This window comes from Anomaloglossus baeobatrachus, unplaced genomic scaffold (genome assembly GCF_048569485.1).
Source record: "Anomaloglossus baeobatrachus isolate aAnoBae1 unplaced genomic scaffold, aAnoBae1.hap1 Scaffold_4285, whole genome shotgun sequence".
Lineage (NCBI taxonomy): Eukaryota > Metazoa > Chordata > Amphibia > Anura > Aromobatidae > Anomaloglossus > Anomaloglossus baeobatrachus.
In genome coordinates, this window is record NW_027443620.1 from 9,383 (window position 1) to 36,348 (window position 26,966).

The 26,966-nt window shown below is 59.7% G+C and overlaps 2 protein-coding genes across 2 annotated transcripts; one reads left to right on the top strand and one right to left on the bottom strand.

Annotated features, from left to right (window-relative positions):
• Nucleotides 1–4,344: 4,344 nt before the first annotated feature.
• MFAP2 (microfibril associated protein 2) lies at nt 4,345–22,951 on the top strand. The gene is made up of 9 exons (XM_075332680.1): nt 4,345–4,460; nt 15,544–15,600; nt 15,692–15,742; nt 17,987–18,022; nt 18,453–18,596; nt 18,700–18,738; nt 19,080–19,167; nt 21,030–21,103; nt 21,185–22,951. Exons 2-9 carry the CDS (start codon nt 15,564–15,566, stop codon nt 21,286–21,288), a joined length of 573 nt encoding a protein of 190 aa, XP_075188795.1. The 5' UTR covers nt 4,345–4,460; nt 15,544–15,563; the 3' UTR covers nt 21,289–22,951.
• On the bottom strand, nt 21,727–25,742 carry LOC142279264 (rootletin-like; the record flags this gene model as incomplete). The annotated part of the gene is made up of 3 exons (XM_075332679.1): nt 21,727–23,505; nt 23,590–23,769; nt 25,611–25,742. Coding segments are annotated over 3 exons (396 nt in total), but the record flags the coding sequence as incomplete, so codon positions are not given.
• Nucleotides 25,743–26,966: the final 1,224 nt, after the last annotated feature.

Genomic DNA, 26,966 nt, shown 5'->3' on the forward strand with positions numbered 1-26,966 from the left:
CAGGGTATATCACTATGTATCTGTCAGGAGGTGGAGGAGCGATGCTCTGCAGAGAGGTCAGTGGTGTAATAATCTGCAGGGTATATCACTATGTATGTGTCAGGAGGTGGAGGAGCGATGCTCTGCAGAGAGGTCAGTGGTGTAATAATCTGCAGGATAGATCACTATGTATCTGTCAGGAGGTGGAGGAGCGATGCTCTGCAGAGAGGTCAGTGGTGTAATAATCTGCAGGATATATCACCATATATCTGTCAGGAGGTGGAGGAGCGATGCTCTGCAGAGAGGTCAGTGGTGTAATAATCTGCAGGATATATCACTATGTATGTGTCAGGAGGTGGAGGAGTGATGCTCTGCAGAGAAGTCAGTGGTGTAATAATCTGCAGGATAGATCACTATGTATGTGTCAGGAGGTGGAGGAGCGATGCTCTGCAGAGAGGTCAGTGGTGTAATAATCTGCAGGATATATCACTATGTATGTGTCAGGAGGTGGAGGAGTGATGCTCTGCAGAGAGGTCAGTGGTGTAATAATCTGCAGGATAGATCACTATGTATCTGTCAGGAGGTGGAGGAGCGATGCTCTGCAGAGAGGTCAGTGGTGTAATAATCTGCAGGATATATCACTATGTATCTGTCAGGAGGGGAAGGAGTGATGCTCTGCAGAGAGGTCAGTGGTGTAATAATCTGCAGGATATATCACTATGTATGTGTCAGGAGGTGGAGGAGCGATGCTCTGCAGAGGTCAGTGGTGTAATACTCTGCAGGATATATCACTATGTATGTGTCAGGAGGTGGAGGAGCGATGCTCTGCAGAGAGGTCAGTGCTGTAATAATCTGCAGGATATATCACTATGTATGTGTCAGGAGGTGGAGGAGCGATGCTCTGCAGACAGGTCAGTGGTGTAATAATCTGCAGGATATATCACTATGTATGTGTCAGGAGGTGGAGGAGCGATGCTCTGCAGAGAGGTCAGTGGTGTAATAATCTGCAGGATATATCCCAATGTATCTGTCAGGAGGTGGAGGAGCGATGCTCTGCAGAGAGGTCAGTGGTGTAATAATCTGCAGGATATATCCCAATGTATCTGTCAGGAGGTGGAGGAGTGATGCTCTGCAGAGAGGTCAGTGGTGTAATAATCTGCAGGATATATCACTATGCATGTATCAGGAGGTGGAGGAGCGATGCTCTGCAGAGAGGTCAGTGGTGTAATAATCTGCAGGCTATATCACTATGCATGTATCAGGAGGTGGAGGAGCGATGCTCTGCAGAGAGGTCAGTGGTGTAATAATCTTCAGGATATATCACTATGTATCTGTCAGGAGGTGGAGGAGCGATGCTCTGCAGAGAGGTCAGTGGTGTAATAATCTGCAGGATATATCACTATGTATCTGTCAGGAGGGGAAGGAGTGATGCTCTGCAGAGAGGTCAGTGGTGTAATAATCTGCAGGATATATCACTATGTATCTGTCAGGAGGTGGAGGAGCGATGCTCTGCAGAGAGGTCAGTGGTGTAATAATCTGCAGGATATATCACTATGTATCTGTCAGGAGGGGAAGGAGTGATGCTCTGCAGAGAGGTCAGTGGTGTAATAATCTGCAGGATATATCACTATGTATGTGTCAGGAGGTGGGGGAGCGATGCTCTGCAGAGAGGTCAGTGGTGTAATAATCTGCAGGATATATCACTATGTATGTGTCAGGAGGTGGGGGAGCGATGCTCTGCATCGAGGTCAGTGGTGTAATAATCTGCAGGATATATCACTATGTATCTGTCAGGAGGTGGAGGAGCGATGCTCTGCAGAGAGGTCAGTGGTGTAATAATCTGCAGGATATATCACTATGTATGTGTCAGGAGGTGGAGGAGCGATGCTCTGCAGAGGATAGTGGTGTAATAATCTGCAGTATATATCACTATGTATGTGTCAGGAGGTGGAGGAGCGATGCTCTGCAGAGGTCAGTGGTGTAATAATCTGCAGATATATCACTATGTATGTGTCAGGAGGTGGAGGAGCGATGCTCTGAAGAGGATAGTGGTGTAATAATCTGCAGGATATATCACTATGTATCTGTCAGGAGGTGGAGGAGTGATGCTCTGCAGAGAGGTCAGTGGTGTAATAATCTGCAGGGTATATCACTATGTATCTGTCAGGAGGTGGAGGAGCGATGCTCTGCAGAGGATAGTGGTGTAATAATCTGCAGTATATATCACTATGTATCTGTCAGGAGGTGGAGGAGTGATGCTCTGCAGAGGATAGTGGTGTAATAATCTGCAGGATATATCACTATGTATCTGTCAGGAGGTGGAGGAGCGATGCTCTGCAGAGGATAGTGGTGTAATAATCTGCAGGATATATCACTATGTATCTGTCAGGAGGTGGAGGAGTGATGCTCTGCAGAGAGGTCAGTGGTGTAATAATCTGCAGGGTATATCACTATGTATCTGTCAGGAGGTGGAGGAGCGATGCTCTGCAGAGGATAGTGGTGTAATAATCTGCAGGATATATCACTATGTATCTGTCAGGAGGTGGAGGAGTGATGCTCTGCAGAGAGGTCAGTGGTGTAATAATCTGCAGGGTATATCACTATGTATCTGTCAGGAGGTGGAGGAGCGATGCTCTGCAGAGGATAGTGGTGTAATAATCTGCAGGATATATCACTATGTATCTGTCAGGAGGTGGAGGAGTGATGCTCTGCAGAGAGGTCAGTGGTGTAATAATCTGCAGGGTATATCACTATGTATCTGTCAGGAGGTGGAGGAGCGATGCTCTGCAGAGGATAGTGGTGTAATAATCTGCAGGATATATCACTATGTATCTGTCAGGAGGTGGAGGAGTGATGCTCTGCAGAGAGGTCAGTGGTGTAATAATCTGCAGGATATATCACTATGTATCTGTCAGGAGGTGGAGGAGCGATGCTCTGCAGAGAGGTCAGTGGTGTAATAATCTGTAGGATATATCACTATGTATGTGTCAGGAGGTGGAGGAGCGATGCTCTGCAGAGAGGTCAGTGGTGTAATAATCTGTAGGATATATCACTATGTATGTGTCAGGAGGTGGAGGAGCGATGCTCTGCAGAGAGGTCAGTGGTGTAATAATCTGCAGGATATATCACTATGTATCTGTCAGGAGGTGGAGGAGCGATGCTCTGCAGAGAGGTCAGTGGTGTAATAATCTGCAGGATATATCACTATGTATCTGTCAGGAGGTGGAGGAGCGATGCTCTGCAGAGAGGTCAGTGGTGTAATAATCTGCAGGATATATCACTATGTATCTGCCAGGAGGTGGAGGAGCGATGCTCTGCAGAGAGGTCAGTGGTGTAATAATCTGCAGGGTATATCACTATGTATCTGTCAGGAGGTGGAGGAGTGATGCTCTGCAGAGAGGTCAGTGGTGTAATAATCTGCAGGATATATCACTATGTATCTGTCAGGAGGTGGAGGAGCGATGCTCTGCAGAGAGGTCAGTGGTGTAATAATCTGCAGGATATATCACTATGTATCTGTCAGGAGGTGGAGGAGCGATGCTCTGCAGAGAGGTCAGTGGTGTAATAATCTGCAGGATATATCACTATGTATCTGTCAGGAGGTGGAGGAGCGATGCTCTGCAGAGAGGTCAGTGGTGTAATAATCTGCAGTATATATCACTATGTATGTGTCAGGAGGTGGAGGAGTGATGCTCTGCAGAGAGGTCAGTGGTGTAATAATCTGCAGGATATATCACTATGCATATGTCAGGAGGTGGAGGAGCGATGCTCTGCAGCGAGGTCAGTGGTGTAATAATCTGCAGGATATATCACTATGTATCTGTCAGGAGGTGGAGGAGCGATGCTCTGCAGAGAGGTCAGTGGTGTAATAATCTGCAGGATATATCACTATGTATCTGTCAGGAGGTGGAGGAGCGATGCTCTGCAGAGAGGTCAGTGGTGTAATAATCTGCAGTATATATCACTATGTATGTGTCAGGAGGTGGAGGAGTGATGCTCTGCAGAGAGGTCAGTGGTGTAATAATCTGCAGGATATATCACTATGCATATGTCAGGAGGTGGAGGAGCGATGCTCTGCAGCGAGGTCAGTGGTGTAATAATCTGCAGGATATATCACTATGTATCTGTCAGGAGGTGGAGGAGCGATGCTCTGCAGAGAGGTCAGTGGTGTAATAATCTGCAGGATATATCACTATGTATCTGTCAGGAGGTGGAGGAGCGATGCTCTGCAGAGAGGTCAGTGGTGTAATAATCTGCAGGATATATCACTATGTGTCAGGAGTAGGTGAGGACAGAGCAATATCTATTTTGGCAGGTGAGGGGTTAACCCTGTATCTGCAGCACAGAGGGTGTCAGGAGTTATCCGGTTTCTCTAGGACCCAGCGGAGCCGCTCGGATGAATTTGGAGATTCGTCCCCTTGTGAGAGCCTCAGAAAGAGAGAAGACGGCGAGAGACTGCGAGACCCCCGCACTGCCCTCCGGTAAGACCCCCAGGACAGGACCCCGAGACACTGCTGCCCCCAATATTGGACCCCCACTTCCCCCCCAGGACAGGACCCCTAGGTTCTGTTGATTCCCCCCCAATATTGGACCCACAGTCCCAGACACTGCTTCCCCCCAGAACATGACCCCCAGACTGTGCTGCTGCCCCAGGGGAGGACCCTCAAACTTTGCTGCCTAACAGCCCAGGACCCCCAGATTTTTCTGTTCACAGTCTAGGATCCCCCAGCCCCTGCTGCCCCCAGTATAGGACCCCCCAGCCCCTGCTGCCCCCAGTATAGGACCCCCCAGCCCCTGCTGCCCCCAGTATAGGATCCCCCAGCCCCTGCTGCCCCTAGTATAGGACCCCCCAGCCCCTGCTGCCCCCAGTATAGGACCCCCAGCCCCTGCTGCCCCCAGTATAGGATCCCCCAGCCCCTGCTGCCCCCAGTATAGGATCCCCCAGCCCCTGCTGCCCCCAGTATAGGACCCCCCAGCCCCTGCTGCCCCCAGTATAGGATCCCCCAGCCCCTGCTGCCCCCAGTATAGGACCCCCCCAGCCCCTGCTGCCCCCAGTATAGGATCCCCCAGCCCCTGCTGCCCCCAGTATAGGATCCCCCAGCCCCTGCTGCCCCCAGTATAGGACCCCCCAGCCCCTGCTGCCCCCAGTATAGGACCCCCCAGCCCCTGCTGCCCCCAGTATAGGATCCCCCAGCCCCTGCTGCCCCCAGTATAGGATCCCCCAGCCCCTGCTGCCCCCAGTATAGGACCCCCAGCCCCTGCTGCCCCTAGTATAGGATCCCCCAGCCCCTGCTGCCCCCAGGATAGGACCCCCCAGCCCCTGCTGCCCCCAGTATAGGACCCCCCAGCCCCTGCTGCCCCCAGTATAGGACCCCCCAGCCCCTGCTGCCCCCAGTATAGGACCCCCAGCCCCTGCTGCCCCCAGTATAGGACCCCCCAGCCCCTGCTGCCCCCAGTATAGGACCCCCCAGCCCCTGCTGCCCCCAGTATAGGATCCCCCAGCCCCTGCTGCCCCCCAGTATAGGATCCCCCAGCCCCTGCTGCCCCCAGTATAGGATCCCCCAGCCCATGCTGCCCCCAGTATAGGATCCCCCAGCCCCTGCTGCCCCCAGTATAGGATCCCCCAGCCCCTGCTGCCCCCAGTATAGGATCCCCCAGCCCCTGCTGCCCCCAGGATAGGATCCCCAGCCCCTGCTGCCCCCAGGATAGGATCCCCAGCCCCTGCTGCCCCCCAGTATAGGATCCCCAGCCTCGGACCCCCAGCCCCTGCTGCCCCCCAGTATAGAACCCCCAGCCTCTGCTGCCCCCCAGTATAGGACCCCTCAGCCTCTGCTGCCCCCCCAGTATAGGACCCCCAGCCCCTGCTGCCCCCAGTATAGGATCCCCAGCCCCTGCTGCCCCCAGTATAGGACCCCCAGCCCCTGCTGCCCCCAGTATAGGATCCCCAGCCCCTCCTGCCCCCAGTATAGGACCCCCAGCCCCTCCTGCCCCCAGTATAGGACCCCCAGCCCCCTCCTGCCCCCAGTATAGGACCCCCAGCCTCTGCTGCCCCCCAGTATAGGTCCCCCAGACTCCGCTTCCCCCCAGTATAGGACCCCCAGCCTCTGTTACCCCCCCCAGTATAGGACCCCCCTCGCTCTCTGCTGCCCCCAGTATAGGATCCCCCAGCCCCTGCTGCCCCCAGTATAGGATCCCCCAGCCCCTGCTGCCCCCAGTATAGGATCCCCCAGCCGCTGCTGCCCCCAGTATAGGACCCCCCAGACTCCGCTTCCCCCCAGTATAGGACCCCCAGCCTCTGTTACCCCCCCCAGTATAGGACCCCCGCTCTCTGCTGCCCACCAGTATAGGACCCCCAGCCTCGGACCCCCAGTTTCTGCTGCCCCCCAGTATAGGACCCCCTCAGCCTCTGTTGCCCCCCAGTATAGGACCCCCGCTCTCTGCTGCCCCCCAGTATAGGACCCCCTCGCTCTCTGCTGCCCCCCAGTATAGGACCCCCTCGCTCTCTGCTGCCCCCCAGTATAGGACCCCCTCGCTCTCTGCTGCCCCCCAGTATAGGACCCCCTCGCTCTCTGCTGCCCCCACTATAGGACCCCCGCTCTCTGCTGCCCCCCAGTATAGGACCCCCTCGCTCTCTGCTGCCCCCCAGTATAGGACCCCCTCGCTCTCTGCTGCCCCCCAGTATAGGACCCCCTCGCTCTCTGCTGCCCCCCAGTATAGGACCCCCTCGCTCTCTGCTGCCCCCCAGTATAGGACGCCAGCTCTCTGCTGCCCCCCAGTATAGGACCCCCACTCTCTGCTGCCCCCCCAGTATAGGACCCCCTCGCTCTCTGCTGCCCCCCCAGTATAGGACCCCCCGCTCTCTGCTGCCCCCCAGTATAGGACCCCTGCTCTCTTCCCCCCCAGTATACGACCCCCGCTCTCTTCTGCCCCCGCTCTCTGCTGCCCCAGTATAGGACCCCCGCTCTCTGCTGCCCCAGTATAGGACCCCCGCTCTCTGCTGCCCCATCTCTCTGCTGCCCCCTGTATAGGACCCCCGCTCTCTGTTGCCCCAGTATAGGACCCCCGCTCTCTGTTGCCCCCCAGTATAGGACCCCCGCTCTCTGCTGTCCCCGCTCTCTGCTGCCCCAGTATAGGACCCCCGCTCTCTGTTGCCCCCCAGTATAGGACCCCCGCTCTCTGCTGCCCCCGCTCTCTGCTGCCCCCGCTCTCTGTTGCCCCGCTCTCTGCTGCCCCCGCTCTCTGTTGCCCCCCAGTATAGGACCCCCCGCTCTCTGCTGCCCCCGCTCTCTGCTGCCCCCGCTCTCTGTTGCCCCCGCTCTCTGCTGCCCCCAGTATAGGACCCCCGCTCTCTGCTGTCCTTGCTCTCTGCTGCCCCCCCAGTATAGGACCCCCGATCTCTGCTGCCCCAGTATAGGACCCCCGCTCTCTGCTGCCCCCAGTATAGGACCCCCGCTCTCTGCTGCCCCCGCTCTCTGCTGCCCCCAGTATAGGACCCCGCTCTCTGCTGCCCCCGCTCTCTGCTGCCCCCCAGTATAGGACCCCGCTCTCTGCTGCCCCCGCTCTCTGCTGCCCCAGTATAGGACCCCCGCTCTCTGCTGCCCCAAGTATAGGACCCCCGCTCTCTGCTGCCCCCGCTCTCTGCTGCCCCCCAGTATAGGACCCCTGCTCTCTGCTGCCCCCGCTCTCTGCTGCCTCAGTATAGGACCCCCGCTATCTGCTGCACCCGCTCTCTGTTGCCCCCGCTCTCTGCTGCCCCCAGTATAGGACCCCCGCTCTCTGCTGCCCCCGCTCTCTGCTGCCCCAGTATAGGACCCCCGCTCTCTGCTGCCCCCGCTCTCTGCTGCCTCAGTATAGGACCCCCGCTCTCTGCTGCCCCCGCTCTCTGCTGCCCCCGCTCTCTGTTGCCCCCGCTCTCTGCTGCCCCCGCTCTCTGCTGCCCCCGCTCTCTGCTGCCCCAGTATAGGACCCCCGCTCTCTGCTGCCCCCGCTCTCTGCTGCCCCCGCTCTCTGCTGCCCCAGTATAGGACCCCCGCTCTCTGCTGCCCCCGCTCTCTGCTGCCTCAGTATAGGACCCCCGCTCTCTGCTGCCCCCGCTCTCTGCTGCCCCAGTATAGGACCCCCGCTCTCTGCTGCCCCCGCTCTCTGCTGCCTCCGCTCTCTGCTGCCTCCGCTCTCTGCTGCCCCCGCTCTCTGCTGCCCCCAGTATAGGACCCCCGCTCTCTGCTGCCTCCGCTCTCTGCTGCCCCCGCTCTCTGCTGCCTCAGTATAGGACCCCCGCTCTCTGCTGCCCCCGCTCTCTGCTGCCCCAGTATAGGACCCCCGCTCTCTGCTGCCCCCGCTCTCTGCTGCCTCCGCTCTCTGCTGCCCCCGCTCTCTGCGGCCCCCGCTCTCTGCTGCCCCAGTATAGGACCCCCGCTCTCTGCTGCCTCCGCTCTCTGCTGCCTCCGCTCTCTGCTGCCCCCGCTCTCTGCTGCCCCCAGTATAGGACCCCCGCTCTCTGCTGCCCCCGCTCTCTGCTGCCCCCGCTCTCTGCTGCCCCCAGTATAGGACCCCCGCTCTCTGCTGCCCCCGCTCTCTGCTGCCCCCGCTCTCTGCTGCCTCCGCTCTCTGCTGCCCCCGCTCTCTGCTGCCCCCAGTATAGGACCCCCGCTCTCTGCTGCCCCCGCTCTCTGCTGCCCCCGCTCTCTGCTGCCCCCGCTCTCTGCTGCCTCCGCTCTCTGCTGCCCCCAGTATAGGACCCCCGCTCTCTGCTGCCCCCGCTCTCTGCTGCCCCCGCTCTCTGCTGCCCCCGCTCTCTGCTGCCTCCGCTCTCTGCTGCCTCCGCTCTCTGCTGCCCCCGCTCTCTGCTGCCCCCAGTATAGGACCCCCGCTCTCTGCTGCCCCCGCTCTCTGCTGCCCCCGCTCTCTGCTGCCTCCGCTCTCTGCTGCCCCCGCTCTCTGCTGCCTCCGCTCTCTGCTGCCCCCGCTCTCTGCTGCCTCCGCTCTCTGCTGCCCCCGCTCTCTGCTGCCTCCGCTCTCTGCTGCCCCCGCTCTCTGCTGCCCCCGCTCTCTGCTGCCCCCGCTCTCTGCTGCCTCCGCTCTCTGCTGCCCCCCGCTCTCTGCTGCCCCCGCTCTCTGCTGCCCCCGCTCTCTGCTGCCTCCGCTCTCTGCTGCCCCCGCTCTCTGCTGCCTCCGCTCTCTGCTGCCCCCACTCTCTGCTGCCCCCAGTATAGGACCCCCGCTCTCTGCTGCCCCCGCTCTCTGCTGCCTCCGCTCTCTGCTGCCCCCGCTCTCTGCTGCCCCCGCTCTCTGCTGCCCCCAGTATAGGACCCCCGCTCTCTGCTGCCCCCGCTCTCTGCTGCCTCCGCTCTCTGCTGCCCCCGCTCTCTGCTGCCCCCGCTCTCTGCTGCCTCTCTGCTGCCCCCGCTCTCTGCTGCCCCCGCTCTCTGCTGCCCCCGCTCTCTGCTGCCCCCGCTCTCTGCTGCCCCCAGTATAGGACCCCCGCTCTCTGCTGCCCCCGCTCTCTGCTGCCCCCGCTCTCTGCTGCCCCCGCTCTCTGCTGCCCCCGCTCTCTGCTGCCTCCGCTCTCTGCTGCCCCCGCTCTCTGCTGCCCCCGCTCTCTGCTGCCCCCAGTATAGGACCCCCGCTCTCTGCTGCCCCCGCTCTCTGCTGCCTCCGCTCTCTGCTGCCCCCGCTCTCTGTTTCCCCGCTCTCTGCTGCCTCCGCTCTCTGTTTCCCCGCTCTCTGCTGCCTCCGCTCTCTGCTGCCTCCGCTCTCTGCTGCCCCCGCTCTCTGCTGCCCCCGCTCTCTGCTGCCTCCGCTCTCTGCGGCCCCCGCTCTCTGCTGCCCCCGCTCTCTGCTGCCCCCAGTATAGGACCCCCGCTCTCTGCGGCCCCCGCTCTCTGCGGCCCCCGCTCTCTGCTGCCTCCGCTCTCTGCTGCCCCCGCTCTCTGCTGCCCCCGCTCTCTGCTGCCTCCGCTCTCTGCTGCCTCCGCTCTCTGCTGCCTCCGCTCTCTGCTGCCCCCTCTCTCTGCTGCCCCCGCTCTCTGCTGCCCCCGCTCTCTGCTGCCCCCGCTCTCTGCTGCCCCCGCTCTCTGCTGCCTCCGCTCTCTGCTGCCCCCGCTCTCTGCTGCCTCCGCTCTCTGCTGCCCCCGCTCTCTGCTGCCCCCAGTATAGGACCCCCGCTCTCTGCTGCCCCCGCTCTCTGCTGCCCCCGCTCTCTGCTGCCCCCGCTCTCTGCTGCCTCCGCTCTCTGCTGCCCCCGCTCTCTGCTGCCTCCGCTCTCTGCTGCCCCCGCTCTCTGCTGCCCCCGCTCTCTGCTGCCCCCGCTCTCTGCTGCCCCCGCTCTCTGCTGCCCCCGCTCTCTGCTGCCTCCGCTCTCTGCTGCCTCCGCTCTCTGCTGCCCCCGCTCTCTGCTGCCCCCGCTCTCTGCTGCCCCCGCTCTCTGCTGCCCCCGCTGGTGCAGTTGGGTTTTTCCGCCTCATTCATTTCTATTTTGTGATTTCATTGAATGTATCAGATTTTGCTACATTGTAACAATCAGTGCTGGCCCCGCCCCCTCATCTGCATACTCATTATTATTCATATGACACTTCCATATAAGGCACATCCGTGTCATTAACCCCTTAATGTCAATCCCTGGTGCATTGTGGGCCGGAGGTTCTGGGGGCATATTATCAGTTTTGGGGTCAGTGTCCCCCCATATCCGCCTTCTGAGGGTGTTGGGTTCTGTTTGTGTGACCTGTTGGGGGGTCTTATAAAGTGTGGAGTTTTCTGGGGTCTCGGCTGCCCCTCCCCCGCCGCCTGTAATTAGACTTGGTCTTCTGGGCGGCCGCCAAATCCTGAATTTTGTCTGTTTTCTGCCTTTTATCCCCTTGTTCACAGCTGGAAATGTATAAAAGGGATTTCGGGGGCGGGAGTGGCCCCTGGGGGCTGGAGGGGGGCTGGCCTGGGCTGGATGGGGGGTTAGAGGGGGTTTTGCTGATGAATCCCAGATGTTTCCATCCTGTATGAACCGCAAAGCGAAGGGAACAAAGGTTTCCTGTACTTCTGAGGGGCGCGGGAGGCCGGGGTGCACGAGGTGGGGTGTCGGGGAACATGAATGCGGGGCGCCGGGGTTGTGGGGCCCGGACCGGAGATACAAGGACCAAGGGTGCAGTGGATGTGGAGCAGGGGGTTGTGGGGTGCAGGGTAGAAAGTACAAAAGCCGGGGGTGCAGGGGTTGTGGGGTGCGGGTCTGGGGGTACAAGGGCCAGGGGCACAGGGATTATGGGGTGCAGGGGTAGTGGGGTGCGGGTCCAGGGGTACAAGGGTTGGGGGCGCAGGGATTATGGGGTGCGGGGCCAGTGGTACATGGGCTGGGGGGAGCAGGGGTTTTGGGGTGCGGGGCCGGGGGTACAAGGGCCGGGCATTATGGGGTGCAGGGTAAGAAGTACAAGGTCTGGAGGTGCAAGGATTGTGGGGCAGGGGGTAAATGGGCCGGGGCGCAGGGGATTTGGGGTGCGGGCCCGGGGGTGTAGGGGGTACAGGGGTTGTGGAGCAGCGGGATGTGGTGCAGGGGGTACAAGGGCCAGAGGTGCGGGGCTTTTGGGGCGCAGGGTGGTCTCCTGGCAGTTTCCAGGCCGCTGTATACGGAGCCCCCGGTGCAGCTGCCGGCACCACATGTCCCTTTGCCACCTCTGTATACCGGGGTGTGAGCATCGCCCCCGGAGCTGACAATCGCAGCGCCTCCGGCTGACACCTGGCCACCTGTGCTCGGGGTCCGGAGCCCGTACAGAGCGCGGTGATTGGAGATCCACGTGCGGTTTCCAGCCCGGGGTTTGCGGTCAGCTCCTCTGGGCAGTGCCAGGAGGAGTTGTATTATCTCTGTTGCGCCCCCTATTGAACCTTTCATGTGTCAAGTCTTAGGGGCCACAATAAGGATCTCGCAGCCGATCGGCAGAGTCACATGACTTCGGATCCTCGCGCCGTGGTCCGGGCCGCCATCTTTTTCTCCATTTTGATGATGTCATACCGGTGCCGCCTCCTTTGTGCAGGGTCTACGTGACGAGCGCTGCCAACAAACAGCAAAATACACCTGAGACCCCCCAAGTCTGGCAGCGGAAAATGGAAAATGTGAGATTCCCAGGATCTACCTGCGACATCGTGCCGCGCCTCATGGGACTCCCGGGGGCGCCAAGATTTATGTCATGACTGGAGAAGACCCCCCAAATCTGATCCAGTGACTGAGCACAGATGATGGCTGGAGGCGCTCGGTTATAGAGCACACGGGGGGTCTGGATGTGACCGCGCGGGGTCTTGTCTGGACTCGCCGTGCTGCGGGGGCTGCAGGATTTGGCTTTTCTCCAGCCTGAACTTCCCGGATAACAACATAAACTGCTCACATTCCCGACACTGGATCCTGTTATGTCTGCGCCGGAGGCGAAACGTCAGCGCAGGGGGCGCAACATCAGCGCGGGGGGCGCAACATACCCCCCATGTGTGCAAGGGGAGTACAACCCCCAACATGCAGGGGATCACTACTGAGCTGTGAGGAGATCTACACGAGCGCAGAGAAAACATGGAAATTCAGTGACCGCCCGTCTCCTCCATCCTCCGTATCCAGTGACCGCCCGTCTCCTCCATCCTCAGTATTCAGTGACCGCCCGTCTCCTCCATCCTCCGTATCCAGTGACCGCCCGTCTCCTCCATCCTCAGTATTCAGTGACCGCCCGTCTCCTCCGTCCTCAGTATTCAGTGACCGCCCGTCTCCTCCATCCTCAGTATTCAGTGACCGCCCGTCTCCTTCATCCTCAGTATTCAGTGACCGCTCGTCTCCTCCATCCTCAGTATTCAGTGACTGCCCGTCTCCTCCATCCTCAGTATTCAGTGACCGCCCGTCTCCTCCGTCCTCAGTATACAGTGATCTCCCGTCTCCTCCGTCCTCAGTATTCAGTCACCGCCCGTCTCCTCCGTCCTCAGTATACAGTGATCTCCCGTCTCCTCCGTCCTCAGTATTCAGTGATCGCCCGTCTCCTCCGTCCTCAGTATGCAGTGACCGCCCGTCTCCTCCGTCCTCAGTATTCAGTGATCGCCCGTCTCCTCCATCCTCAGTATTCAGTGACCGCCCGTCTCCTCCATCCTCAGTATTCAGTGACCGCCCGTTTCCTCCGTCCTCAGTATTCAGTGACCGCTCATCTCCTCCATCCTCAGTATTCAGTGACCGCTCGTCTCCTCCATCCTCAGTATTCAGTGACCGCCCGTCTCCTCCGTCCTCGGTAGTCAGTGACCGCTCGTCTCCTCCGTCCTCAGTATTTGGTGACCGCCCGTCTCCTCCGTCATCGGTAGTCGGTGACCGCTCATCTCCTCCGTCCTCGGTAGTCAGTGACCGCCCGTCTCCTCCATCCTCAGTATTCGGTGACTGCCCGTCTCCTCCATCCTCAGTATTCGGTGATCGCCCGTCTCCTCCATCCTCAGTAGTCAGTGACCGCCCGTCTCCTCCATCCTCAGTATTCAGTGACCGCCCGTCTCCTCCATCCTCAGTATTCAGTGACCGCCCGTCTCCTCCATCCTCAGTATTCAGTGACCGCCCGTCTCCTCCATCCTCAGTATTCAGTGACCACCCGTCTCCTCCATCCTCAGTATTCGGTGATCGCCCGTCTCCTCCATCCTCAGTATTCGGTGATCGCCCGTCTCCTCCGTCCTCAGTATTCAGTGACCGCCCGTCTCCTCCGTCCTCGGTAGTCAGTGACCGCTCGTCTCCTCCGTCCTCGGTAGTCAGTGACCGCTCGTCTCCTCCGTCCTCAGTATTCGGTGACCGCCCGTCTCCTCCGTCATCGGTAGTCAGTGACCGCTCGTCTCCTCCGTCCTCGGTAGTCAGTGACCGCTCGTCTCCTCCGTCCTCGGTAGTCAGTGACCGCCCGTCTCCTCCGTCATCGGTAGTCAGTGACCGCTCGTCTCCTCCGTCCTCAGTATCCGGTACTGATGGTGATTACGTGGTGCCCGTCCCGTCTGTCCCGGTGGGGGGCGCTAGATGCAGATGTGGGTAATAATCCCCCCCTCGGCCTCTGGGCTCGGTGCCCGGGTTCTTGCTGGTAATGATTTCCTGAAACTTTGATCAAACACACAAAAAAAAATGAGTCTGAGGGAAGATGCAAAATAATGAGCGGTGTAAGGGTGTGTGGGGTCACCTGGGGCGAGGGGCACAAGGGTTCATGTACTGGGGGAGGGGCACAAGGGGTCATGTACTGGGAGTGGGGTACGAGGGGTCATGTACTGGGGGAGGGGCACATGGGGTCATGTACTGGGAGTGGGGTACGAGGGGTCATGTATGGTGGGAGGGGCACATGGGGTCATGTACTGGGGGAGGGGCACATGGGGTCATGTACTGGGGGAGGGGCACAAGGGGTGATGTATGCTGGGAGGGGCACAAGGGGTCATGTACTGGGGGAGGGGCACATGGGGTCATGTACTGGGAGTGGGGTACGAGGGGTCATGTATGGTGGGAGGGGAACATGGGGTCATGTACTGGGGGAGGGGCACAAGGGGTGATGTATGGTGGGAGGGGAACATGGGGTCATGTACTGGGGGAGGGGCACAAGGGGTGATGTATGGTGGGAGGGGCACAAGGGGTGATGTACTGGGGGAGGGGCACATGGGGTCATGTACTGGGGGAGGGGCACATGGGGTCATGTACTGGGAGTGGGGTACGAGGGGTCATGTATGGTGGGAGGGGCACATGGGGTCATGTACTGGGGGAGGGGCACAAGGGGTGATGTATGGTGGGAGGGGCACAAGGGGTGATGTACTGGGGGAGGGGCCCATGGGGTTATGTACTGGGGGAGGGGCACAAGGGGTGATGTATGGTGGGAGGGGCACAAGGGGTGATGTACTGGGGGAGGGGCCCATGGGGTCATGTACTGGGGGAGGGGCACAAGGGGTGATGTATGGTGGGAGGGGCACAAGGGGTGATGTACTGGGGGAGGGGCACATGGGGTCATGTACTGGGAGTGGGGTACGAAGGGTCATGTATGGTGGGAGGGGCACACGGGGTAGAGGCGCGTGGGGTCATTTATTGGGGGAGGGGTGCACTGGGTTAAGCCCCCACTGATGACTCTTCTCAGGGGCTTTGCTTCCCTCCATACGTCCCCCTTGTGGTATTTATGGGGGGCTTCTACAGCTCTTCTGATAAATGTGGGCGGCGGCGGATGTGACATCTCTTCCATTGGAATGTGAATAGTCTCCTAGCAACCGTCCCCTCCATTGTCCAGATCTCGATCATGTGATCACGGTGGCATCTTGGCCGCCATGTCTTGGCCTCCCAGGCTCATATTGGAGGACTCCCGTCCATTCCCCCTCATGTCTGTCAGCGCCCCCTCCTCCTCCCCCCCTCTCCCTCCCCTCATCCCCCCTACCCCTCCTCCCCCTCCCCTCGTCCCCCCTTCACCCCCCCTCTTCTCCCTCCCCACTTCCCTCCCCTCCCCATGTTCATTTCATCTGCGGGGATTTGTAGTAGTTATGGCCGCCGCCGAGGTCGGAGTCACTGACACTCATGTGGGAGCGCTGCTCTGAGGGCGTCATTAATTCTGTCCATGTTTTATGTTGCAGATTAGCCGTTTCCTGCCGCCATGCGCGCCACTTGTCTCCTCGTCCTCTGCGTCCAGGGTAAGTGGCGCCCGGTCATCACATCCAGTATGGCGGCGGCTCGTGTGCGGAGCGTCCGATATATAATGGCTCCGTGTTCTTGTGTTTACAGGAATTTGGGCTCAACAGTTTGAAGCAAACGCCCAATACGATGTCCCCACAGGTAGGGAGCGCGGCGCCCCACCCCCGAGTACAAGGCGCCCAACCCCGAGTACAAGGCGCCCCACCCCCGAGTACAAGGCGCCCAACCCCGAGTACAAGGCACCCAACCCCGAGTACAAGGCGCCCCACCCCCGAGTACAAGGCGCCCCCCTCCGAGTACAAGGCGCCCAACCCCGAGTACAAGGCGCCCAACCCCGAGTACAAGGCGCCCCCCTCCGAGTACAAGGCGCCCCCCTCCGAGTACAAGGCGCCCAACCCCGAGTACAAGGCGCCCAACCCCGAGTACAAGGCGCCCCACCCCCGAGTACAAGGCGCCCCACCCCCGAGTACAAGGCGCCCCCCTCCGAGTACAAGGCACCCAACCCCGAGTACAAGGCGCCCCCCTCCCGAGTACAAGGCGCCCCCCTCCGAGTACAAGGCACCCAACCCCGAGTACAAGGCGCCCCCCTCCGAGTACAAGGCACCCAACCCCGAGTACAAGGCGCCCCACCCCGAGTACAAGGCGCCCCCCTCCGAGTACAAGGCGCCCCACCCCCGAGTACAAGGCGCCCCACCCCCGAGTACAAGGCGCCCCACCCCCGAGTACAAGGCGCCCAACCCCGAGTACAAGGCACCCAACCCCGAGTACAAGGCGCCCCACCCCGAGTACAAGGCGCCCCCCTCTGAGTACAAGGCGCCCCACCCCCGAGTACAAGGCGCCCCACCCCCGAGTACAAGGCGCCCCCCTCCCCGAGTACAAGGCGCCCCCCTCCCCGAGTACAAGGCGCCCCCCTCCCCCGAGTACAAGGCGCCCCCCTCCCCCGAGTACAAGGTGCCCCCCTCCCCCGAGTACAAGATGCCCCCCCCCCGCAGGTCACCTCTAAAGAGCTCTAGGAACCCCAGCCAAGCCGCCAACCCCCCTTCATATATAGATGGACGTTCAGACAGCGTTACAGTTAAAGGGCCGGTGCCGTTCGTGTCAGTAATTCCGCGGCCTTCTCACCATCGTACAGATCTCTGCTTGTTGTCAGTAAATGGAAGTTTCCTGATCTTCCTCGCAGCTGACAGTTTGTTACAATGTATCAGTCTGGACAACGAACCTGCAGCTGTGGTTGGGTTTTTAACAAATTGGTTCATTCACTGACAGGCAGCAGAGATCTGAACGACGAATGAAAAACCCAAATCTATTGGAAAGTGACAGAACTTTATATTACAGTGGACGATGCAGCTGTTAAAGGGGCGGTGGGAGATCAGGGGGCGATCACATGAAGGGGGCTGAGCTGCAGTACCGGCCATGGCCAGGCGGGGGGCGCCTTCCTCCAGTCTCACAGGATGAAGCCTCGGGTACTGCTGACATCTGCGGGTGGTGGCAGTGTATGACGAGTGCTCACAGCCCGCACCGCCAGCGTACAGCGCCCCGTCCCCCGCGCTCGTCTCTCTGCGTCCCCAGCGCTCGTCTCTCTGCGTCCCCCGCGCTCGTCTCTCTGCGTCCCCAGCGCTCTGCTCTCTGCGTCCCCAGCGCTCTGCTCTCTGCGTCCCCAGCGCTCGTCTCTCTGCGTCCCCCGCGCTCGTCTCTCTGCGTCCCCAGCGCTCGTCTCTCTGCGTCCCCAGCGCTCTGCTCTCTGCGTCCCCAGCGCTCTGCTCTCTACGTCCCCAGCGCTCGTCTCTCTGCGTCCCCCGCGCTCGTCTCTCTGCGTCCCCAGCGCTCTGCTCTCTGCGTCCCCAGCGCTCTGCTCTCTGCGTCCCCAGCGCTCGGCTCTCTGCGTCCCCAGCGCTCGGCTCTCTGCGTCCCCAGCGCTCTCGGCTCTCTGCGTCCCCAGCGCTCTCGGCTCTCTGCGTCCCCAGCGCTCTCGGCTCTCTGCGTCCCCAGCGCTCTCGGCTCTCTGCGTCCCCAGCGCTCGTCTCTCTGCGTCCCCAGCGCTCGTCTCTCTGCGTCCCCAGCGCTCTGCTCTCTGCGTCCCCAGCGCTCGGCTCTCTGCGTCCCCAGCGCTCGGCTCTCTGCGTCCCCCGCGCTCGGCTCTCTGCGTCCCCAGCGCTCGGCTCTCTGCGTCCCCAGCGCTCGGCTCTCTGCGTCCCCAGCGCTCGGCTCTCTGCGTCCCCAGCGCTCGGCTCTCTGCGTCCCCAGCGCTCGGCTCTCTGCGTCCTCAGCGCTCGGCTCTCTGCGTCCCCCGCGCTCGTCTCTCTGCGTCCCCAGCGCTCGGCTCTCTGCGTCCTCAGCGCTCGGCTGTGACTAATTTTGCTGCTTCTTACTTCTTTTCTTTTTTAGAGGTTCCTTATTACTACGACTACGATAGCAACGATGGTAAGTGCCCAGCGGAGGAGCCGACATCCTGGGGGTCCTCTAATTCTCACCCAATAATGTGCAGTTGTGAGACCCTCCCCATTGGTGTTTGCGAGTGTGAGACCCTCGGCCGGTGTGTAATGTGCGGGTTTGAGACCCTCGGTCGCTGTGTAATGTGCAAGTGTGAGACCCTCGGCCGGTATGTGCGGGTGTGAGACCCTCGGCCGGTGTGTAATGTGCAAGTGTGAGACCCTCGGCCGGTTTGTGCGGGTGTGAGACCCCCCGCCGGTGTGTAATGTGCTGGTGAGATCCTCGGCCGCTGTGTAATGTGCGGGTGTGAGACCCCCCGCCGCTGTGTAATGTGAGTGTGAGAGACCCCCGCCGGCGTACAGCCAGCGCCCTCGGGTATGGTGGTCGGATCTCCTTTAACCCTATCCTCCCCGGTTTCTAGCGGACCAGTCGGTGGTGCCGCAGCCGAATCCGCACGTGCAGACCGGGTTCCACATCCTGACGCAGCCGGATCTGCACCAGTTTGAGTTCATTCCTCAGCAGCAGCAGCAGAACCAGCAGGAGATCATCCCGGCCCCGACATTCGGTAAGAAGGGGGAACCATGGAAGGTTCTGCAGGACCCCGGAGGTCGGGGGAACGTCCCGTGTCACCCCCGAAATCAGCGCCGCTCACTTATCTCTCATTTCAGATACTTATCAGACTGAACCAACGGAGCCCGGACCCCTGGGTAAGTGAACCGCGGCCCACCGGACCACAGGCAATAATCGGGTGATCTAGGGGACGGGAGGACATGGACCCCCGGCGGTGGGCGCTCGGCCTTCTGTCTGTTCACCGAGGCAAAAGGCGGAGAGCGGGAAGAAGGAGCCACAACCGGGGGCCGGGACCCCACATTACATTGGGTTCTATTCCCTCCGATACGTGCAGATCTGGAGGAGGAGGATGGATTCATGTATAATGATAACGATTAGATGATGGGTGAACAATGGGGGTGAACAATGGGGGTGAACAATGGGGGGTGAACAATGGGGGTGAACAATGGTGATGTACAGCGCTCGTGTTCCCTCACAGATTGTCGTGAAGAGCAGTATCCTTGCACCCGCCTGTACTCTGTGCACAAACCCTGCAAGCAGTGTCTGAACGGGATCTGTCTGTACAGGTGAGTGGCTGTGCTCCTGGGGGGCGGGATGAGCGGCGCTGGGGCCGGCGTATGGACGGTGGCTGTTCTCCTGGGGGGCGGGACTGAGTGGCACTGGGGCTGGCATATGGACGGTGGCTGTGCTCCAGGGGGGGGGGGGGGGCGGCTGTGCTCCTGGGGGGGCGGGATAAGGATGAGCAGCGGGGCCGATGCATGGGGGGGTGGCTGAGCTCCCTGGGGGCCGGTGCGTGGAGAGGCGGCTCAGCTCCCTGGGGCTGGTGTGTGGACACAGTGACTGCTCCTCAGGGGCCGGTGTGTGGAGGGGTGGCTGAGCTCCCTGGGGCTGGTGTGTGGACACAGTGACTGCTCCTCAGGGGCCGGTGTGTGGAGGAGTGGCTGAGCTCCCTGGGGCTGGTGTGTGGACACAGTGACTGCTCCTCAAGGGCCGGTGTGTGGACAGTGACTGCTCCTCAGGGGCCGGTGTGTGGAGAGGTGGCTGAGCTCCCTGGGGCCGGTGTGTGGACACAGTGACTGCTCCTCAGGGGCCGGTGGGTGGAGAGGCGATTGAGCTCTCTGGGGGCCGGTGTGTGGACACAGTGACTGCTCCTCAGGGGCCGGTGTGTGGACAGTGACTGCCCCTCAGGGGCCGGTGTGTGGACAGTGACTGCCCCTCAGGGGCCGGTGTGTGGACAGTGACTGCTCCTCAGGGGCCGGTGTGTGGACAGTGACTGCTCCTCAGGGGCTGGTGTGTGGAGAGGCGGATGAGCTCTCTGGGGGCAAGTGTGTGGACACAGTGACTGCCCCTCAGGGGCCGGTGTGTGGACAGTGACTGCCCCTCAGGGGCCGGTGTGTGGACAGTGACTGCCCCTCAGGGGCCGGTGTGTGGACAGTGACTGCTCCTCAGGGGCTGGTGTGTGGACAGTGACTGCTCCTCAGGGGCCGGTGTGTGGACAGTGACTGCTCCTCAGGGGCTGGTGTGTGGACACAGTGACTGCCCCTCAGGGGCTGGTGTGTGGACAGTGACTGCTCCTCAGGGGCTGGTGTGTGGACAGTGACTGTTCCTCAGGGGCTGGTGTGTGGACAGTGACTGCTCCTCAGGGGCTGGTGTGTGGGTAGGCGGATGAGCTCTCTGGGGGCAAGTGTGTGGACACAGTGACTGCCCCTCAGGGGCCGGTGTGTGGACAGTGACTGCCCCTCAGGGGCCGGTGTGTGGACAGTGACTGCCCCTCAGGGGCCGGTGTGTGGACAGTGACTGCTCCTCAGGGGCCGGTGTGTGGACAGTGACTGCTCCTCAGGGGCTGGTGTGTGGACACAGTGACTGCCCCTCAGGGGCTGGTGTGTGGACAGTGACTGCTCCTCAGGGGCTGGTGTGTGGACAGTGACTGCTCCTCAGGGGCTGGTGTGTGGGTAGGCGGATGAGCTCTCTGGGGGCAAGTGTGTGGACACAGTGACTGCCCCTCAGGGGCCGGTGTGTGGACAGTGACTGCCCCTCAGGGGCCGGTGTGTGGACAGTGACTGCCCCTCAGGGGCCGGTATGTGGACAGTGACTGCTCCTCAGGGGCCGGTGTGTGGACAGTGACTGCTCCTCAGGGGCTGGTGTGTGGACACAGTGACTGCCCCTCAGGGGCCGGTGTGTGGACAGTGACTGTTCCTCAGGGGCTGGTGTGTGGACAGTGACTGCTCCTCAGGGGCTGGTGTGTGGGTAAGGTGGTTCTACTCCTGAGGACAAGGCACGTACATAGGCTGGCATTGCTCCTCGTGGGCTGATGGCTGTGCTGCGGCCAGACCTGCTGGGTTGTGGGTAATTTTTGGGTCGGTGGCACCGATGCCCCTGGTCCTCGTTCTCCATCTTGTGCTCCTGACCACTCGTCTTTCCTTTTCAGCCTACGGCGCATGTATGTGATCAACAAGGAGATCTGCGTCCGTACCGTGTGCGCCCACGAGGAGCTCCTGAGAGGTGAGCGCGGCCCCTGGAGGTCACATCCCCTAATTATTTATCAGCCATATTGGAGACCTCACCTTCCTCTTCTCCCCTCAGCTGACCTGTGCCGGGACAAGTTCCCCCGCTGCGGGGTGGTGGCGTCCAGCGGGCTGTGCCATTCGGTGGGAGGTCAGTGCACCAAGAGCTGCGGAGGCTGCTAGAAGAGGATGTGCCCCCAGAAGAGAAGCCGCCAGTGCCTGCGCCCCCCGCCCTCAGTGTGATTACTGGACGGGCGGGAGGCGCTACTATTATATCCCCATATGTTACTGTATTGTACTGTATGTGCCACGGTCGGGGCGCGGTGGACTCGTGGCCTTCTGCCCACCTACCCTCGCCGTATCATAGCCGCCCACCACACTGCACTGCCCCCCATATTCCTATGGACTCTGCTTGGGACTGGCTTCTCCGGCAGTGGGGGGGTCTGGCCAGTCGCCGGCGGTCACTGTACTGTATGATCTCCCGCTGCTCGGTCCTCGCGGGCTCCACCTCATCCGGCCGCCGTCCCTCACCCCCCGTCCTCCACGTTGTAGCCTCCGAGTCAGGGTCCGCTCCACATTACAGGCGGACTCTTTTTTTTTTTTATTTTATTTTTAATGTGTTTTGTATAAAAGTAAATAAAGTACAAAAATTTTACCCAACGCCGGAGAACGAGTGAATGTGGGGACTTGGCGGCACATGGAAATGTGGGGGGCACAGGAAATAACTGGGGTCTCTGCCCATAACCTCACACAGTACATGGGCCGGGGCCGACAAAGTCACACAGCACAAGGGCTAAGACCAATAACCTCACACAGAACAAGGGACAACAACCTCACGCAGTACACGGGCTGGGGCCAACAACCTCACAGAACATGGGCCAACAACCTCACACAGAACAAGGGCCAAGACCAACAACCTCACGCAGTACACAGGCTGGGGCCAACAACCTCACGCAGTACACGGGCTGGGGCCAACAACCTCACAGTACATGGGCCGACAACCTCACACAGAACAAGGGCCAAGACCAACAACCTCACACAGAACAAGGGCCAACACCAACAACCTCACACAGTACATGGGCCGGGGCCAACAAAGTCACAGCATAAGGGCTAAGACCAATAACCTCACACAGCACACAGGCCGGGGCCGACTACCTCACACAGTACACGGGCGAAGACCAACAACCTCACACAGAACAAGGGACGACAACCTCACGCAGTACACGGGCTGGGGCCAACAACCTCACAGTACATAAGCAGACAACCTACAAAGCACACTGGCCTGGACCAACAACCTCACACAGAACAAGGGCCAAGGCCAACAACCTCACACAGAACAAGGGCCAAGGCCAACAACCTCACACAGTATACAGGCCGCGGTGTCGACAACCTTACACAGTACATGGGCCAAAACCCACAACCTCACACAGTTCACGGGCCAAGACCAACAACCTCACACAGAACAAGGGCCAAGACCAACAACCTCACACAGTACACGGGCTGGGGGCCAACAACCTCACAGTACATGAGCCAACAACCTACATAGCACACTGGCCTGGACCAACAACCTCACACAGAACAAGGGCCAAGACCAACAACCTCACACAGTACACGGGCCAAGACCCACAACCTCACACAGTACACGGGCCAAGACCCACAACCTCACACAGAACAAGGGCCAAGACCCACAACCTCACACAGAACAAGGGCCAAGACCCACAACCTCACACAGTACACGGGCCAAGACCCACAACCTCACACAGAACAAGGGCCAAGACCCACAACCTCACACAGAACAAGGGCCAAGACCCACAGCTATAGTAGTATAATAGACAGTATAACTGAATATTTTTGGCGCAGTTTTTTCTGATTTATTTTCTTACAATCACAGTAGAAATCGGTGCCCCCCCCCATGTCTTCCCCTCCTCAGTCACTGATGGCGGACGGTCGTTTTTTCTCTAGTTTTTGGCCATTATTCTGCTTTTAATAAAATAGATGTTTTCTCCATATAAAAAAAAAAATTACAAAAAACTTTGTTCACACCCGGGGAGGACGCAGCTCCACCGCCATATTGTTCCCGGAGACGCCCCGCGTATGTGTCCTTCATATGTGGTTTAAAAATCACCCCACCCCCCCTTCAGTGTAATTCACAGTTTTGTGCTCAACCCCCTCCCCCCAATGAAATACATTCACAGTAAAGGAGAACTCCGCGGGTCCTCCGCGGAAGAAAAAGGAGAGGTGAAGGCGTGTTGTTCCAGAGTATGTGACGCGGAGGCTCGGCCTCACTTCCCGGAGAGCGGCGGCGGAGGCTCGGCCTCACTTCCCGGAGAGCAGTGGTGGCACGTAGTGAGTCTGGCACCGGCGCAGCTCCTGCTGCAGTTGTTCCTTCAGGGTGGAGATCTGAGGAAGACAAAGTGGCAGATGATAGAGGACGGTGCTGCCGGCGCCTGCTGGGAGATGTAGTCCTCTGCGCTGTGAGTCTACCTGCTCCTCCAGGCCGCGGATCCGCTGGCGGTGTGCCCTCTCCCTGGCATCCAGTGTGCGCTCGGCCTGGGTCTGTGCGCTCCGCAACCTTTCAATCTCCACCTGCAGCTCCTGCCGATGCCGGGCGGCCGCCTCCATCAGGCTCTGGGCGTGCGTCTGCTCCATGTCTGCCATCTGAGCCTGAGGGGAGAAGAGAAGGATGGGACCGCACCGCGCGGGGGGAGACCGGGACCGCACCGCGCGGGGGGGGGGGGGGGGAGACCGGGACCGCACCGCGCGGGGGGGGGGGGGGGGAGACGGGACCGCACCGCGCGGGGGGAGACCGGGACCAGGAGGTAAAACTAAGGGCAGCAAGCGACAGACATGGAAAACTCTGAGCTACAGCGGGGGTGGGGGGTGGGAGAGTGCGGGCCAAGAAAACCAGCGGACAACGCTGAGAAACTCATAATACTGTCACCTCCAGAGCTGCAGTCACTATTCTGCTGTTATATCATGTCGTATCCTCCAGTCACCTGCAGAGCTGCAGTCACTATTCTGCTGTTATATCATGTCGTATCCTCCAGTCACCTCCAGAGCTGCAGTCACTATTCTGCTGTTATATCATGTCTTATCCTCCAGTCACCTCCAGAGCTGCACTCACTATTCTGCTGTTATATCATGTCTTATCCTCCAGTCACCTCCAGAGCTGCAGTCACTATTCTGCTGTTATATCATGTCTTATCCTCCAGTCACCTCCAGAGCTGCAGTCACTATTCTGCTGTTACATCATGTCTTATCCTCCAGTCACCTCCAGAGCTGCAGTCACTATTCTGCTGTTATATCATGTCTTATCCTCCAGTCACCTCCAGAGCTGCAGTCACTATTCTGCTGTTATATCATGTCGTATCCTCCAGTCACCTGCAGAGCTGCAGTCACTATTCTGCTGTTATATCAGGTCTTATCCTCCAGTCACCTGCAGAGCTGCAGTCACTATTCTGCTGTTACATCGTGTCTTATCCTCCAGTCACCTCCAGAGCTGCAGTCACTATTCTGCTGTTATATCATGTCTTATCCTCCAGTCACCTCCAGAGATGCAGTCACTATTCTGCTGTTACATCGTGTCTTATCCTCCAGTCACCTCCAGAGCTGCAGTCACTATTCTGCTGTTACATCATGTCTTATCCTCCAGTCACCTCCAGAGCTGCAGTCACTATTCTGCTGTTACATCGTGTCTTATCCTCCAGTCACCTCCAGATCTGCAGTCACTATTCTGCTGTTACATTGTGTCTTATCCTCCAGTCACCTCCAGAGCTGCAGTCACTATTCTGCTGTTATATCGTGTCTTATCCTCCAGTCACCTCCAGAGCTGCAGTCACTATTCTGCTGTTATATCATGTCTTATCCTCCAGTCACCTCCAGAGCTGCAGTCACTATTCTGCTGTTACATCATGTCTTATCCTCCAGTCACCTCCAGAGCTGCAGTCACTATTCTGCTGTTACATCATGTCTTATCCTCCAGTCACCTCCAGAGCTGAAGTCACTATTCTGCTGTTACATCATGTCTTTTCCTCCAGTCACCTCCAGAGCTGCAGTCACTATTCTGCAGTTACATAGTGTCTTATCCTCCAGAGCTGCGCTCCCAACTCTCCTTTCCTCTCATCTCTGCTGTTCCCTGTTGTCAGCCGTGCTGCACTGGACCCGCTGCTGATCGAGGCCGCGCTCTGCGATACATGGAGGGAGAGGAGGGGATGCCGGCAGCGCTCACTCACCAGACTGACTGTAATCCTGCGTCTAACCCTGTATAACTGCGCCTTCATGGTATAGCGGGCGGGGGAGGGGAGAAAGAATGACATGAAGCAACCAATAGGAAGGCAGAGCGCAACCCGCGTTACCATCAGTCTACCCGTCCCTGCGCCGACCCCTCGCACTGCCCTCTGTCCCTGCTCAGACCCCCCCCCCCTGCGCAGACCCCCACGCCGCCCTCTGTCCCCACGTTGCCGCCCGGCCTGATACCGCTGCAGTCCGCCCCCTGCGCCTCCTACCTCCAGCGCCTGCACCTGCCTCTGCGCCTCCGCCAGCTCCTGCTCCACTGTAGTCAGTGACCGATCCAAGCGACCGCGCTCAGCCGACAGACGCAACGTGTCCTCCGCCGTCTTCAGCTTCTCCCGCTCGACCTGGAGGAACAGACCAGCGCCGGCGTGACGACGGGGGCACCGGAGGCTTTCAACAGTGGTTGCTTCATTATTGGCGGAAACACCCCTCCCCCCGACAGACAAAAACGCCAAAAAAAAGCGCTCAACAAACGACTCAAAAATGCTAACCCCCAACCCCCGCCAATGTGTACACATAAAGCCAAAGCCTGAGGATGCACTACTGAGAGGGAATGAAGGGGGGGGGGGGGGGGGGGTTTCGCCGGTCCCTGCAGCGCTGGTGTCGGGGGTTTCGCCGGTCCCTGCAGCGCTGGTGTCGGGGGTTTCGCCGGTCCCTGCAGCGCTGGTGTCGGGGGGTTCGCCGGTCCCTGCAGCGCTGGTGTCGGGGGGTTCGCCGGTCCCTGCAGCGCTGGTGTCGGGGTGTTCGCCGGTCCCTGCAGCGCTGGTGTCGGGGGGTTCGCCGGTCCCTGCAGCGCTGGTGTCGGGGGTTTCGCCGGTCCCTGCAGCGCTGGTGTCGGGGGTTTCGCCGGTCCCTGCAGCGCTGGTGTCGGGGGTTTCGCCGGTCCCTGCAGCGCTGGTGTCGGGGGTTTCGCCGGTCCCTGCAGCGCTGGTGTCGGGGGTTTCGCCGGTCCCTGCAGCGCTGGTGTGAGGTAAATCCGGAGAGATGACGATAAATCATGATATTCAAGTATGTCAGGAAGCCCTCTCTATTGGTGTCAACCCCCCTTTCCCCCACACAACTGGTTTAGCAACAAACTCCATGGCCATGTCCTGTGATATGGAAATTAGGTGGCTTTGGGACAATGGACACAGGATGACTCCCTGCCGTCACCCTGTAGTAGGAGCTGCTATCTAATTAGCAAGGCTCTGGAAATAGCCAGACAGAACGACTCCAGTAAAAAATGGTTCATATCTCGCAAGCCATATTTCCGATAAATATGGCAACCATAAAGATGGTGTCTCCGCATGTGGACGATGCCGGCACACCCTTTTTATGGGAACAGGACATTGGGAAATGCCCAGGCGTGATATCAGCCAATGGGGAACTGGCAGACAGGTCATGAGTCCCCTCGTTCTGTAGCTAAATTCATAACTGTCACAATGAGAGCATTGGCGTCCGCCTACGACGCTCCCAGGCAAAGTTATAGCCAAAATCCCCTTTGCTGGATAATTCTGATCCATGCAGGGGGAGTGGCAGTGCTTCCCTGTGAGGTCACTAAGGTAGGAGGGGACCTGGATCTGCCCAGG